The sequence below is a fragment of the Lagenorhynchus albirostris genome, chromosome 15 (assembly GCF_949774975.1).
Source record: "Lagenorhynchus albirostris chromosome 15, mLagAlb1.1, whole genome shotgun sequence".
NCBI lineage: Eukaryota > Metazoa > Chordata > Mammalia > Artiodactyla > Delphinidae > Lagenorhynchus > Lagenorhynchus albirostris.
The window spans coordinates 28,201,748-28,216,605 of NC_083109.1; the positions used below are offsets into that span (position 1 = coordinate 28,201,748).

The 14,858-nt window shown below is 49.9% G+C and overlaps 1 protein-coding gene across 7 annotated transcripts in view; it reads left to right on the plus strand.

Annotated features, from left to right (window-relative positions):
• The window catches only part of SNPH (syntaphilin), a 42,221-nt gene that overhangs the window by 14,395 nt on the left and 12,968 nt on the right, over positions 1–14,858 (plus strand). The window contains exons 3-5 of one of the 7 annotated variants that reach the window (XM_060123163.1): positions 13,119–13,146; positions 13,977–14,119; positions 14,533–14,629. The exons of 1 other annotated variant lie outside the window; for it this stretch is intronic. In XM_060123163.1, the coding sequence (XP_059979146.1) occupies positions 14,580–14,629 (50 nt within the window). In that variant the 5' untranslated portion in view covers positions 13,119–13,146; positions 13,977–14,119; positions 14,533–14,579. Of the gene's footprint in view, positions 1–5,814; positions 5,887–13,118; positions 13,147–13,976; positions 14,630–14,858 lie in introns of those variants that run through there. 5 more of the 7 variants (XM_060123164.1, XM_060123169.1, XM_060123162.1 and 2 more) reach the window with 5 other exon arrangements.

Consider the following 14,858-nt stretch of genomic DNA (forward strand, 5'->3'; position numbering starts at 1 on the left):
GGAATGCTCCTCCACAGACATCTGCATCCATCTGCAGAAGCCTGCTCCTGAGTTCTGCAGAGAGGCTCCCTCTGTCCTCTGCCCAGCCCCTCCCTGACACACTCTTTGATTACTGGGACTACTGGGGAGAACCCAGCACACATAGACGCTTGGTAAACATTGACTGAAATGTCCCTGCCAGAGCTGCCACACAGGTAAGAAGTACTCTGATTAGGAGAGAGGAGAAGCTTGAGGGGACCTGCTTTCAATCTTGGAGCTAGGCCACTTTCGAGCTACGTTTCTCCAGGAGGCCTCAGTTTCCCTCTTTGCCATGTGAGGTGAAGACACTTGTCACAAGGCCAGAGAGACACAGAAAGACCATCTTTGGTGATTCCTGTTTTGAGCTCGAACTCCTTGCCTTTCAGGAGGCAAGGCTAAGTGCCTGTGGTTTTGTCAAGGGGAAACACAGCTGCTGTGCATATGTTATGGGGGGAGAATCAACTAGCAACTCAGCCCTTTAGAAAAGCAGTTCGGCAGCATATTCAAACTTTTTGACCCTATAAACCTACTACTGGGGATCCTTCCTAAGGAAATAATTCTAACTACAGAAAAATAATAATGCATGAAGATGTCTGTTGTAGCATTCTTTCTGATAGTAAAAAAGTCTATATGTTCAACAGAGGGGGATGTTAAGGTAACAGTGATGGACCCATGAAATGGACTATTATACAGCCCATAAGATACTTCCTATAAAGAATATGCCATATCATGGGCAATTCATAAACCATGTTAAATTTTTTAAAAAGATATAAAGGTGCCTCTCTACCATGTTTATAACTATGTAAAAATAACAAAACCCGCCTCCAAAATAGTTTTTCTTCTATGCTTAGAAAAAAGCTAGGAGGAGCAGCCTCCAAATTAATCAGTGGTTTATCTCTGAGTAGCAAAAATGGAGGCTTTTTTTTAAAAAAAAAAAGATGTGTGCTACTTTATAGCTATAATAACAACATTCATAAATAGAACTATATTTAACATTTAAAAATTACCCAGTTGGAGCTAATTCCGTGACCTTCTTGGGGTGAATTATTCACTTGTCTCTGGGCCTTAGTTTATAAAATAAGGGAAAGAAATGACTGCTCATTGGGCAGCATGTGCCAGGGCTCTTCACAGCATTATCTGATTAAATCTTCGCAGTTGAAACCCTGTGTTGCAGATGAGGAAGCTATAGCCCATGGTCAGTCCTCTGCTGAGACCTAGGTTTTCCAGCTAGATTCTGCTCTAGGAAAAGCCCCTGCTCTGCACACCTTCCCGGGGGCCACTGCGATTACGAAGATCTTTGCCTGCTCAGGGGAAATGTCAGGGCAGAGGGATACCTGAGAGCCCTGTGTCAACAGAGCCGGGGAGGAGTTTATCTTACAGGGTGGGGGAGGCTGGTATTTGCCCGCAGGTGGGAAGGAGAGCTTTCTGCTGACTGCAGCCAGAGCTGCTGGTCTCTGCTTTACCTTTTGGCACCAGCAGCCTTTTCCTGAACAGGATTTGCCCCTCAGCCCAAGTCCCCCGTTCTGTGTTCCCAGCCTCCCTGCGTGTCCAGCACCCTGAGCTCAGAGCTGCAAGGGTTCAAATCTCAGCTCCACCAGTATACCTGGGGCCTTGGGCAAGCGCCACGCCTTCCCCCTGACCTCAGATCCTCTATCTATAAAATGGGATTGGACTAGACTGGAGATTCCAAACCCCAATGCCAGGCAGCTAACAAACGAAACAGCCCAGGTAAAGAGCACAAGTGCAGGTAAGAACTGGCAAAAAGGGGCCACTCCTCAGCCTCAGCCCATCACTGCCATGCAGGAATGCAGGCACGGAGCTGCAGGATCTTTGGGGTTAAGACAAGCTAGAAATCTGGGTTTCTTTAAGTATGCAGTCTCTCAAGTTATAAATGTTGACTGAAATTAAAATACACGTACATGCAGGCCAAAGGAGAGTGGTCTTTAGGCATGATACAGCCTATGGGCTGCCAGTTTGGGACCCCTGGAGTTGCCTGTCTCTGAGTACCTCTGGCTTTGACCTTCTGGTCCCTGGCCTCCTGGCCTCCAGGTGCTCCTCCAGGCAACGTTGGGCGGAGTGAGGCCCAGGCCTGCGAGAGCAGGGAGGCCAGTCGGCTAAGGAGGGGGAGGCCCTCAGTTTGGCTCTCCTGGACCCCATACATGCCCTGTACAGATACAAGGGCTAAAAAGGCTCTGTCCTGCTGCCTGCCCCAAGCCCCACCCCATCCCTGCGCTTGGCAGCTTGACCTGCACAGCCCCACTTTACCATCGTGACAACGATTAACCTCACGTACACGTAAGGAAACTGGCCCTGATTATGACAGGCCTGCAGGCACACAGCTCCCCACTGAGCTGGGATTTGAATCCAGGAGTGTTTGGCTGTACCCACCGAGCTCCTGCATTTAGTCCTCACGGCCCCCCGAGGGCTCGGCGGGTGCTGGTGCGGACGGCAGTGTTGAGTACACAGAGCTGAGCACACAGCCGAGCGTGGTTGTACGTGTACTTGTGCGTGAACACAACCAGACCTGTTGTGCGCAGATCTGGGTGCTGGGCACCTGTGCTTAATACAGTCAGTCCTTGTTATTTGCAATAGTGATGTTCTATAAACCAGCTGTGAACGCTGAACTAGTACAAAACCATTGCTCCTGAGGGAGAATACAGAATTAGGCTCCTGGGAGCCTCTGGTCACAACATTTTCATCAACTGATCAATACATAGCCTTGTTTTATTTATTTGTGTTTCTGTTTAAAGACACCTTTAATATACATTGTTGATACATTCACATTGAATTCGTGCCAACAGCACTATAACTCACACCTGGACGAACCTTATCTGACATTTATTTTCTCCATAAGGCACGTCACAGCCTTCCTTAGCTTAGGAACACTGGACAGCGCTTCAGCACTATGCTTGTGGGCCATTTTAAATAGCAAAATTACCCCCCCACACAAGCAAAGCAAAAATATGTTAAAAACATAGCTCTAAAGAGACCACAAAAAGGACACTTGTTTATAGTATAAGAAAGGAACCAAGCTAAGTGAAGTGTGTGCATTTTTGATAACTGTGTACTCCTGGAAACTGTGCAGTTTAAAATACTATTTTTTAAAATCAATTTTATTTAAAAGAAAAAGAAAGAAGAAAAGAAATGAAACGGGAGGTTGCCTTGTTCCACTCAGCTGGGAACATGGGCATCAGGCAACTGAAATTTTTCACCGCTCTGTGCATTCCACCCATGACTGTGAAGGAACTGGGTATTGATTTGGGGCTTATGAATAAATGTTAGCAAGTAGATGATTCGCAACTACAGAATCTGCAAACCATGAGGATCCACTGTAATGTTGTATCTTTCACTTTTCTCTGAGGGCTGCTGTCAGGAGTTGGGGTTGTTGACACAACGAATTGGATTTTCTGAGTGCGGAGATGTCATTTAGAGGGGCAGCTGGAATCGTTTGAGTTCCACTCTCAGTATTACCACCTACTTGCTACGTGCCCTCCTGCAAGTTCGCTGGTCTCTGGAGCCTAAGCTTCCTTGGTGGTAAAATGGAGGGCACACCCCCTAACGTGAGGGTGAACTGAGAGGATAGATGCGGAACACCCAGGACAGTGCCTGGCAAGAGGCTGATTAAATGACAGCTTTCAAACGGTGCTTTCACGCTTTCCCTTAAGATGCAGTTTTTAAGGGTTTTGTACTCAAGACCCTGCTAGATACTAAGGATTCGGAGATGGATAAATCCCTGGCTTACAAATCTAGCAGGAGAGACCAGCCCACCTAAATAGGACGCCATGTGTGAGAAGGACTATAATAATATAAACTAAGTACTGCAAAGCTTTTCTTGCCCCTTTTTTTACTTGCTAAGAAGCCCGCACTTACTTGGGTAGTGATATCAACCCAAGTGAGTGCAGAACCACTTATTCATCCAGCAAATGTTTGTTGAGGGCCTGTGGGGTGCCAGGCACTGGTCTAAGCGCTGGGAACTAAATTAAGAAATAAATGGGCAAATATCCTTACCTTCCTAGAGCTTATATTCTAGAGACAATAAACAAAGTACATAAATATATTAGCTGTTGCTAAGGACTGTGGAGAAAATAAAGCATGGGGAGAAAGAAAGAGACCCCTGAAATACAAACTATTATAATATTTCAGATGAAGATTTTGGAGTGGAATAAAGATGTAACATATATGAACAACATTAAGAACAAGCCTATTTAGGTGAATAAATAAATACTGTTTATGGAGTGCTTTCCCTATGCCAGATCCTTGCTAGGCATTTAGCAGGTATAACTGCTAATCGTGACTGTACTTGTGCACAGTATCTGTAATTAGCTCCATTTTACAGATGAGGAGACTGAGGCTTAGAGAAGTAAAGTGGTATTCCCACTGTCATAAATATAGTGGGTAGTGCAGTTTGGAATTCAAATCCTGGCATATTTGAGCCCAAAGCCATGGTTTCTTTTTGTTAAATTAGCCTCCCAGCAAAGGGGAAAAACTCATTCTGAGACAAAGGGATTTTAATATAGACATAGATTTTTACAGAGTCTCCCTTTGAAAACATTTTAAAATGCTCCTTTTAGCTAAATTAAGGGGTGGAGCAGCTTCTCCAGAGTAGGAGGTCTTTTGGGGAGAGAGGTTTATAATTACCCACCCTCTTTCAGCAAGTGTGAGCCGTGTTGGGCGCTGTCAAAGGCCCCAGATCTTAGTGAAGGCAAAATAATTCAGCTTGATGGGGGAAGTGCCACTGGAAGTCAGTTGGACAGGAATCAGCTGCTGAGGACGGCAGGGAAGCTGGCAGCTGGAGAAAGAAAGGGGGTCTGGGAGGAGAGGTGAAGGATGCTGATTTGGGATCAGCATGGCTCCTGGGCTAAACAGGAACAGTTGGGTGAGCTGGGCCTGTATCTCCATACAAAGCCCCCAGGAGCCGCAAGAAGATAGGAGAGACCTGGCTTCCAACAGGAGCAGCATGCCCACAGTGGCTGGTGGGATTGGAATCAGCTGGCCCACCTTCAGTCTCATGTCCCCTGTTCCCACAGCTCACATTGTGGCCTTTGGCAAGTCATCAGTTTCTGCTTAGAAAATGTGGCAGTTGGACTAGATTGTCATGAAATGCCAGGAGAGAGAGCGAGGGCGAGAGAGAATGCAAGAGACAGCATGAGTTTATGTGGTTCCCTGCTTTGTATTCCCAGGAAGATAGAGCTCTCTGATCTCAGATTGGGTGGGGGCTATCTCCATGGAAAGGAGCTGTGGTCCCAGGCAGATCAGATGACATCTGAACATCCCTTTAGCCCTTTGGTCCTTGTGTTCCATGGGTCCTTCAATCTCATGTCAGCAGAGCACAGCACATACAGGGTAACTTGGCTGAGCTCTGAAGCCACCATCTTTCCTTTATCTTGGGATCCTCCTTGCAGATTCACAATAGGCAGTCCTCTATCCCTACAGCAAATCACATGCAATAATGTTTCTTTTCGCGTTCATTTTAGGGAGAGCTTTATGTCTCCTAAAGAACTAGTCTGCTTCCTGCTCTCCCCTAACTATAAGAACAAGAAGACTGGGCATAATTTCTCTTTTTGCTTTGATGGCCAGGAAGCTCAGAGTGGAATCTGAGCCTCGTTATTGCTGCCACGTTTGCATGTGTGGTCAGCCTGTGGTATTCCCTTCTTCCCCAGGCCTCGGTTTCAATGTATATTTTATTGTGTCATTTGTGAGCTGCCTTAAAATTGGTGAGACTTCTGTTTTACCCTTGGCTTTCCTTCCATGACTTCTTTACTCAAAAAGCCGCCTTCTGTTCTTATTTTATCAGAGACTCCTGCCTGGATTCGAACAGGGGTGTGGGGTGGGGCTGCAGTGCAGAAGCTTTGTCACTAGAGTCAGGAGGTGAGCTCCCAGCCCAGGCTTTGTGCTGCACTTGCTGAGCAACTTTAGACATATGGCGTGCTCCCTCTGGCTTTCAGTTTCTGTCTGTAAAACGGTGGGCTGTGACAAAGTCTACCCAACATTCTTTCCATTCTAGAGCTCTGTGAGTGTGTTCTAGCTCCTGTAGGTACTTGGGGTAAATGCAGGGGAGGGGTGGACACTGACTCAAGGATCCTAAGAACCGCAGCAGAGATCTGAAGAAAAGAGAGTCCATAGGGTCATGCTTTAAAGCTGGAACCTCAGGAGGAGGCGGTGGCAGGAGAGGAGCCAGGCTGCGGCTTGACAGCTGTATCAGCCGGGAAGCCCAGGGAAGCACATGCTGTGGCCAAGGTCGTTGAAGGACCTCCACCTGCCAGGAGCCACTTGCCAAGCAGCTCCCAAGCTGGGGCTAGCACCAGGGCCCCTCTGTCCCCCACACCTCCCCATGGTTGTCTGCAGAGGGGCAGCCCTGGCACAGCTGTGCAGGGATGGAAACCAGTGTCGCCCCTGCTGCCCCTCCCCATGTAGGAGGCTTGCCAGGCATTGGCCTGGAGAGCCACCCCAGGGCAGTCGGCTCGGCAGAGGGTGCCGGTAATCTCAGAGTCACCACCTGGGCTTGCTCTGACTTGCACTAAAGCAAGGAATAATACTTCTGAAAAAGGAGAAAATATCCCCTATAAGAGGCAGTGGTAGCAGTAGTAATGGCAAGAAATGTTCTGTCCTCTGTTTGTCTGGAATTCCCCCGTTGCTCCATTCATTGCCTTGGTTGGATAAGGCAGGGTCAGGAGGGTGGGTCCCACTGAATGCATGAGGCAGCTGAGACTCAGGTCAAGGGTGCAAGGTCACCGACAGGGACCATGTGCTGTGGCTTGAGGAGCTGAGGGTCTCTCAGTGCTGAGCTCGCACAGCACCTGGGCTAGTGAGCAGGATGCAGCAGCTGTTGGAAGAGTTGAACACAGTGGTCCTCATGGTGAGGGCTTCTCCTTTGCCCACATGGCTGATTCTTTGAGGGACATGGAGAGACTTACACTGTTTAGGGAGAAGACACATGAAGAATTTCTTTTTGAACAATCTTCCTTGCTCTGCTAACCTCCTGTTTCTGTGAGGTCCACTTGCTTTTTTTCAGGAATATTTTATTTTATTTATTGTCTTTTTATTGAAGTATATATAGTTGATTTATGATATTGGGTTAGTTTCAGGTGTACAGCTTAGTGATTCAGTATTTTTTTCAGATTATATTCCTTTAGGTTATTACAAGATAATGGGTATAATTCCCTGTGCTTTATAGTATATCCTTGTTGCTTATCAATTTTATATATAGTAGTTCGTAGCTGTTAATCCCATACCTCTAATTTGTCCCTCCCCCTTCCCTCTCCCCTTTGGTAACCACATGTTTGTTTTCTATATCTGTGAGTCTATTTCTGTTTTGTATATAGATTCATTTATATTAGTTTTTAGATTACACATATCAGTGAGATCATATATTTGTCCTTCTCTGTCTGACTTATTTCACTAAGCATAATATTCTCTAGGTCCATCCACATTGTTGCAAATGGCAATATTTCATTCTTTTTTATGGCTGAATAATATTCATTGTGTGTGTGTGTGTGTGTGTGTGTGTATATGTATATATACCATTCCTTCTTAATCCAATCGTCTGTTTATGGGACTTGGGTTGTTTCCATGTCTTGGCTATTGTAAATAGTGCTTCTGTTGAATGTTGGGGTGCATGTACTTTTTCAAGTTAGTGTTTTTTCTGGATATATACCTAGGAGTGAAATTGCTAGATCATATGGTAGTTCTACTTTCGGTATATTAAGGAACCTCCACACTGTTTTCCTCAGAGGCTGCACCATTTTACATTCCCGTCAACAGTATACAAGGGTTCCCTTTTCTCCACATGCGATGTTCTGCTTTTATGGAAGCATGAGGAGCCCAGGATGCGGGGATGTAACCCCTGCATCTCCATCCTGGTATTTTAGAATCTCCTGGGAAAGTAGATTTTTGCTTTTTCATGCAGCATAGCCGTATGTGTCCCAGTTCTCTTGTACTATGAGGCAGTCATGATGCAGTAGAAATGCAGGCACTCATGACCTAGACGTCCAGGTGTGACCTTGAGTGATCTCGAAAGCTCCGCAGCTTCAGGTTTCCCATGTGTCCTACGCATCAGTCTCCACCTGGCCTCCCTCCACAGGGAATTTGTGAGGATCAGATGAGGTTGGGGCTATGCCAGACCTTCAAAGGGTCAGTCTTAGTCGCCTGTCTCCTCCAGGCTGACCCAGAGTCAGGAGGACCAGGGCAGTACCTGCCCTGGGCCCAGCTGCCTGAAGTCAGGTAGAGGCAGGAGGGCTGCTTCTAGTTCCTGTCCTGTCACTACTTGCTGAGCCATCCTGGGCCATTCCCTTCCCCTTCCTGGACCATGCCTGTCCTTTTACAATGGTTCATTTTAAATATATATTATATAGATTATTTTTGTTTTTTATTGATATATAGCCACATACTATAAAATCCACCCTTTTAAAATGTACAATACAAAGGGTTTTAGTATATTCACAGAGTTGTGTATCTGTCACCACTATCTAACTCTAAAACACTTTCATCAATCCCATTAACAGTCATCCCCTATTCCTCCTTGGCCCAGCCCTTGGCAACCGCTAATCTGCTTTCTGTCTATGGATTTGTCTATTCTGGCCACTTCATATAAATGGAATCACGACATGTGGCCTTTTGTGTCTGGCTTCTTTCATTTAGCATAATATTGTCAAGGTTCATCCATGTTGTAGCGTGTATTGGTACTTTATTCCTTTTTACGTCTAAATGATATTCCATCGTATGTATAGGCCACATTTTGTTTGTCCATTCATCCGTTGATGGACATTTGGGTCATTTCCTCCTTTGGGCTGTTGTGAATAGTGCTGCTATGGACATCCCCGTACAAGTTTTTGTTTGAACACCTATTTTCTATTCTTTGGGGGTGTATACCCACTAGTGGAATTGCTAGATCCTTTGGTAATTCAATGTTTTACTTTTTGAGGAACTGCCAGACTGTTTTCCACAGTGGCTGTACCATTTTACATTCCCACCAGCAATACACAAGGGTTTCAATTTCTCTGCATCCTCGCCTGTACTTGTTATTGTCTGTCTTTTTGATTATAGCCGTCCTAGTGGATGTGAAATAGTATCTCGTTGTGGAAAATATATATTACATAGATTTTTAACCTGCAAAACCCTTTTAAAAATGTAGTCTTACTTCAGACCTTCCATATGTAGAACAGGTACAAGAGGAGTCTCTCGAGGTGAAATGGGGAAGGAGGCCTGAGCCCACCCCCTCATAGTCCCAGAGGCAAGTTCTCCAGGTGGTTTGAAGACCACTGGCTCTTGGTGCCCTCCAGGCTCTGGAATCTGAGTCGAACCACCAGAGACTACCTGCATAGCAGACGCCTCAGCCCTCACGCCCATCCTGGTTGCCTTGGGAGCCCTCGCAACATTTGGCCAAGCTGTGGGTCTGCCCTGCGCTGTACTGGGGTTGCCACAGTGAGAAGGAGTCCAGTGGCCCCATCTATGGTTCCAGCTCTGAGAACAGCTTGTGTAGGAAACAGGAAGCAAACTGGAGAAATGCCACCACTGCCCCCCTTCCCAAGTCTAGGAAGAAAGGTCCTGGTTTTGCTGATAGTGCAGAGAAGCATAGTGGCTGATGAGGTCGTGAAGCCAATGGAAGGTTTACCAAACTCCTCAGCCATGAGTAGCCCTCATAGCACTAATCCTCTGAGGTCCAGAGAGGTCGGCTGGAACACTCCCAGGCCCATCTTCCATCTCCCGCTTCCCTCTGCATTAGCATTCTAGGAGCACCAGGCGTTCTGCCGTTTGAGGGTGGAATGTTCTGCATTCTAGCGTTGCCTTGGCAGAGACAAGATTCCTCCCAAGTTCTGTTCTATTGGTTGCATTGCTCTGCTTTCCACAATTGTGAGAGGCTTGAGTCATCAGACACAGATTGTTCTGTTCCTTTGGATTTTAGGATAGCTTTCTTCTCTTATTGATGGCTAATTCTTTGGGGAAAAAAAGATAATTTATAGTGCATACAGGGACTTTCACTTAGCTAGAATATTAGATTAACCTAGTGCCTGGTTTTTCCCCCATGACTTGCTGATTGAGCAAAATGCCATAGTGTCTCTTTGAAGAACGCAGCTTCCTAGTTTTACAGATGTAGAAACTGAAATCCAGGAGTCTTAGTAACTGAAAGGGAAGAAAGCATCAATTAGAACTCTATTTCATTTACAGCCCTAGAATCAGAGAATGGTGGATCCAGAGGTGTCTTTGAGACCATCTAATCCAACCCCTTGGTCTATCAAATGTGCCTGTTTAACTCATTGCGTTTCTAACGGTTGTGTGTTGATTGTGTTTATTTTTATGAAATTCCCCAGAGGGGGGTGTTCCCTGAGTTTCAACCTAAGGCATGACACGCTAAGTGGTCAAGAGAGTAAGTGACGGGTGAAGTCCCAAGAGGAAAGTCCTGTAGGGCAGAGCCTTATGGAAAGTGTGACGTGTGCATGAGGGCAGGGCAGGGCAGGGCAGGTGCTGTTGGCTGGGCAAACAGCCTTTGCAAAGATGTGGGAGCAACGAACAGGGCTTTCCCCTGGGGTCAGCAAGCAGCTGAGAGCAGGTTGGAAAGGGTATAGACAAGAGGGCCTTGAATGCCAGGATCAAGAGTTTTGCCCTAATTTTTACTTAATCGGGGGCCTCTGATGAATTTTGAGAAGGCTCCAGGCCCCTTTCTCCATTGCTCCTGCTGCCGCCCTGACCCAGGCCCTTCTAATTTCTTGATAACCTCCTAACTGGTCTCCCTGCCTCTATTCTTGTCCCTTTCCAGCTATAGTCCACAAAGGCCCCCTAGGCAGGGGCTTTCTAAAACGCAAGTCTGATTGTGTCTGTCCCCTTTTTAAGGCCCTTCCATGGCTCCCTGTTGCTCACAGGACAAGATCCTGGCTTTTGTGGCTCGGTGTGGCCTGGCCCCACCTTCCTCTACAGCCTCAGGCCCACTGTGCCTCTGCTTCCACCAGGCCCCCTAGTTTCCTGAGCAGCCATGCTATTGCATTACTCACGGCTTTTGCCCACGCTTCTCCATCCCTCCCGTTCACTTTCTCTGCCTGGTGACCTCTTATTCGCCCTTTAAGACTTAGTGTAAATTTCCTTTTGGAGACGCTTTCCCTGACCCTCCTGAAGCCACTATTATGCCTTGAGTCTTTCTGTTTTGAAGCTCACATTGCACTGCAATTATCTAGTGCCAGAATCCTGGGAGTTCCCACTTTCGAGTGTTTATTGTGTGGTGGGCACTGGGCTAAGCCCTGTGCATGCATGATCCTGTGTTATTCTCACAGTAACCACATGAGGTGCATTCTGTTACAGCCCCACTTACAGATGAGGAAGCTAAGGCTCAGAGAAGTGGTGTGACTCGCCCACTGCCTGCAGCTGGAGGGTGACAGAGCTGGGATTTGAGCCCAGATATCTTTGACTATTTCTGACTCCTTCCATCTCCTGTTCCCTGGATCCTGCTATATCTCCTGAACCCCCACTGTTCGGTGTGTGAGGCACTAATCAAAGGGGTAGATGCGGCAGGGTTGCCATGGTGTGGGCAGGATGGGGAAATGGGGCTGGGCTTAACCTGGGGTGGAGGTGATAAGCAACTGTCAGCCCAGCTCCCCACGGCTAGGGGTTTCCTTTCCACCTTCCATTCCAAGCGGCTACCTGGGGACAGGCCTGCGGGACTCCAGGCCGAACAGGTGGCATGGAGACAAACGCCATGGCAATCTGCCTCCTCTCTGGGGCCCAGAGGGGAGGGAGGACCTGAGAGAGTCCAGGGTGCTCACTGACACTTCTGGGCTAGATCCTGGGGAGACAACTCCCTTTGGGCCTGGGTGTCTTCTGCCCTCCCAGAGGGACCCCAGCCTGCAAGGTCCCGTCCCAGCAGGGGAAATGCCACTTCCACCTCTGTCCCAGATGAATGGCTGGCTTTGGCCTCCCAGGAGACTGTCTGCTCCAACCAGGTACAAATGCCATCCCCTTCCCACCCTCACCCCCCTGGCCAGAGAGGAAGGAAGAGGGAGCGAGAGAGGAGGGAGGCGTGGGGTTGCCAAGCAAGGTAGGAGCAGGGACAGCGACAACAAAGCCCTCATTGTACCAAGGCCACACGCAGCTCCAAGGCAAAGCAGGCATCGTTCCCGCCTCCCAGGACCTGGGCCCAGAGCTCCACCCGGACTTTCTGAGCTCCTTAGCAATGCTCACCAGAGCTGGCTTGGAAGAGCGAGGCCCTGCCTCAGCTCTGAGTCCTGCCTCTGCTGAGAAGTCCTCCTGAAATCACAGCATCCTTCCAAAAGCCAGAAGTGGTGATGGGAGGATGGCCAGTGAAGCCAGCCTGGCTGGGGCTAGAAGCCAGGGTCTGTTGGACGTGCAGCTGTGTGACCTTGGACCCAAATGTGATAAAAAATCCTGCCTTGAAGGATTTTTATTTGAAGTAATGGACCAAGGCACATAAAAGCACTCAGCACGGTCACCTGGCCGCAGAAGTGTTCAATCAGTGACAGATGATCCTTGAAGCCCTCGTCCACCCACGAGCAAGGACTATCAGCCCCTCCCAAGCTGCTCCTAGTTGAGGCCCTCCTGTGCCCAGGAGGTGGTGAGCCATTGGTGGCCTTCCTGGCAAGTGTGGAGTAGCACTGTTGTCCCCTCAGCCCGTCTCACTGTTCCTCCTCCGGAAGCCGGCCCTGCAGTTCCAGGAGGCCCCGCCTGGGCAGTTGGGGCATGGTGGGTGGGATGCATCCCCAAGCTGGGGCGAGCAGCTCAGGTGACAGGTGGGGTGTCGGCGGCTCCTGTGCCTGGCACCTGACACCTCTAGGCAGACAATGCTGGCAATGTCCGAGCCCTCCAGGGAACACGCCACGTCTGTGTCACAGCCAGGAAACAGGCCACCTGAGTAGCGCCGTTGTCCACTCAGGACGCAGCCCCGCCGCTGGCCGGGATGACCGGGATCCCCAGAGGCCCTGACGTGGGAAGGGGTGGTGCCCTGGGCAGGGGCTCTGGGGTTTGAGACCCAGTCCCTCAGCATCTGGTGTTGGCCTGGTTCAGTGTTGGCCCTGCCACACTGGGGCTGGGACTTGGGCAGTCCGTTCCCTCTCGGGTTCCTCATCTGTAAAGGGACTAATCACAGCACTTCCTCATAGGGTTGTTGGGAGGAGTCGATGGCATAATGTACGTAATGTGGTTGGCACGGGGTCTGGTGTGGAGCAGGGCTTGGTCACTGCTTCTCTCCCCGCGTGGGGGAAGGTCCAGCACACTGTGTCCTTGGCTGAATCTCCTGTAACCCAGGCTACTGTCCTTAGTTCTTGCTCTGAGCGTGGAAGGAGGGGACTAGGGTCTCTGGAGCTGGCACAGCACTAGCACATTGGCTGCGAAGAGCCCAGGCCTCTCCACCTCGGACTCCAGGAGCTCTGGGCTAATGCCCTGTGCAGGCCTCCTTCCACAGCAGCCAACACCAGCCCAGGATGGGGCCTCTCCCCTCCTTAAACTTCTGTAGGGCTGACTGCCCTTGGAGCCCAAACCTCTACCCAGGAAAGGGGCCTTGGGATTCCTGGGCAGGAGGCCAGGTCTGAGTCTCTCTACTGATTTGTCAAGAGGGCCAAGGATGGATCTCTGCAGGCATGGTCACTTCCTACTGGGTCCAGCCTACAGAGACACCCCCTGGGAGCAGGGAGGAGTCCTCATCTCCCATCTGTCTCCTTCCTCATTTGCGTTGAGCCTGTGCCCTGAGTTCCTGGTGCACCCCACAATGAGCATGAGCATTTGCACGGATGGGTGCGGGCATGCCTGTGTGCAGCATGTGGGCGGGGGGGGGGGGGGGGGGGGCGGGGCAGGCGAGGGCTGCATGTCCTGCGTTGTGGGCAGGCCCCCTGAGCATGTTCACTGAGCCACGTGTGGCATGCCTTGGAATGGAGGGGGCGTGGTACCTTTTCATATTCGCGTGTATCCATATGTCTTTCTACACGTGTGTGGTGTGTTGGTCTGTCTTGTCTCCCCTGTAGACGGGAAGCCCCGAGCCACGCACCAGCAGGCACTGTGAGAAGGTGACATCGAGACTAGCACAGCCTAATCTGGGGTTCCTGGTCCTGCTCCAGGAGGCCTCCAGTCTGCAGCCCCCGCCGAGGGAGGATTGACCAGCGTGGGGGTGGGGGTCCGAGAGTCAGGGGTCTGGGGGCCTGGCTTATAGCGTAGAGGACTCAGTGCTGGGCCGAGCCAATTAGGAGGCCCTGCCCCAGTGTCAGTGACCTTGGGCGAGGCCTTTGTTCTCTCTGGGGCACATTCACTCATGTGGAGGACACGGGGCTGGACTGATGATTTCTGCCCGCCCTGAGGCTCTGATGATCGTGATTTTAAGTCGGGTGGTGGGGTGAGAGCCTGCTAAATTTGTTGGTGGAGGCAGCTGTGGCCTGAGCCTGGCCTGCCAGCCCCCAGCTCGGTCCTGGGTGTCCTGCTGAAGGGTGAGAGGACAAGCCATGCCGGGCAGCGGCCCCAGCGAGAGGATGACGTGGCCGGGCCCAGCCACCCCCGCGGCCCCCCCAACCCACCCTCTCTCCTCAGCCCCGGGGACACCGCCCATCCCGCCCCTCACCCGGACCCACAGCCTCATGGCCATGTCCCTGCCAGGCAGTAGACGGGCCTCTGCTGGATCCCGCAGGTGAGTTTCCCCAATGCCCGGAGCCTTGGCCTCTGAAGGTGGGGGCAGGGAGGGTCTCTGTCTCCAGTCCAACACCGGCTTGTTTTTGAGCAAGTTGTTGCCCCAGTTTTCCCATCTTTAAAATGGGCTTGCTGACACTGGCCTCAGGAACTATTTATGGGCTCAAATGACACAGTGGGTGTAAAAGTTCTCTGAAGACTTAAACCATTGGATCCCTGCCGTCACCAGT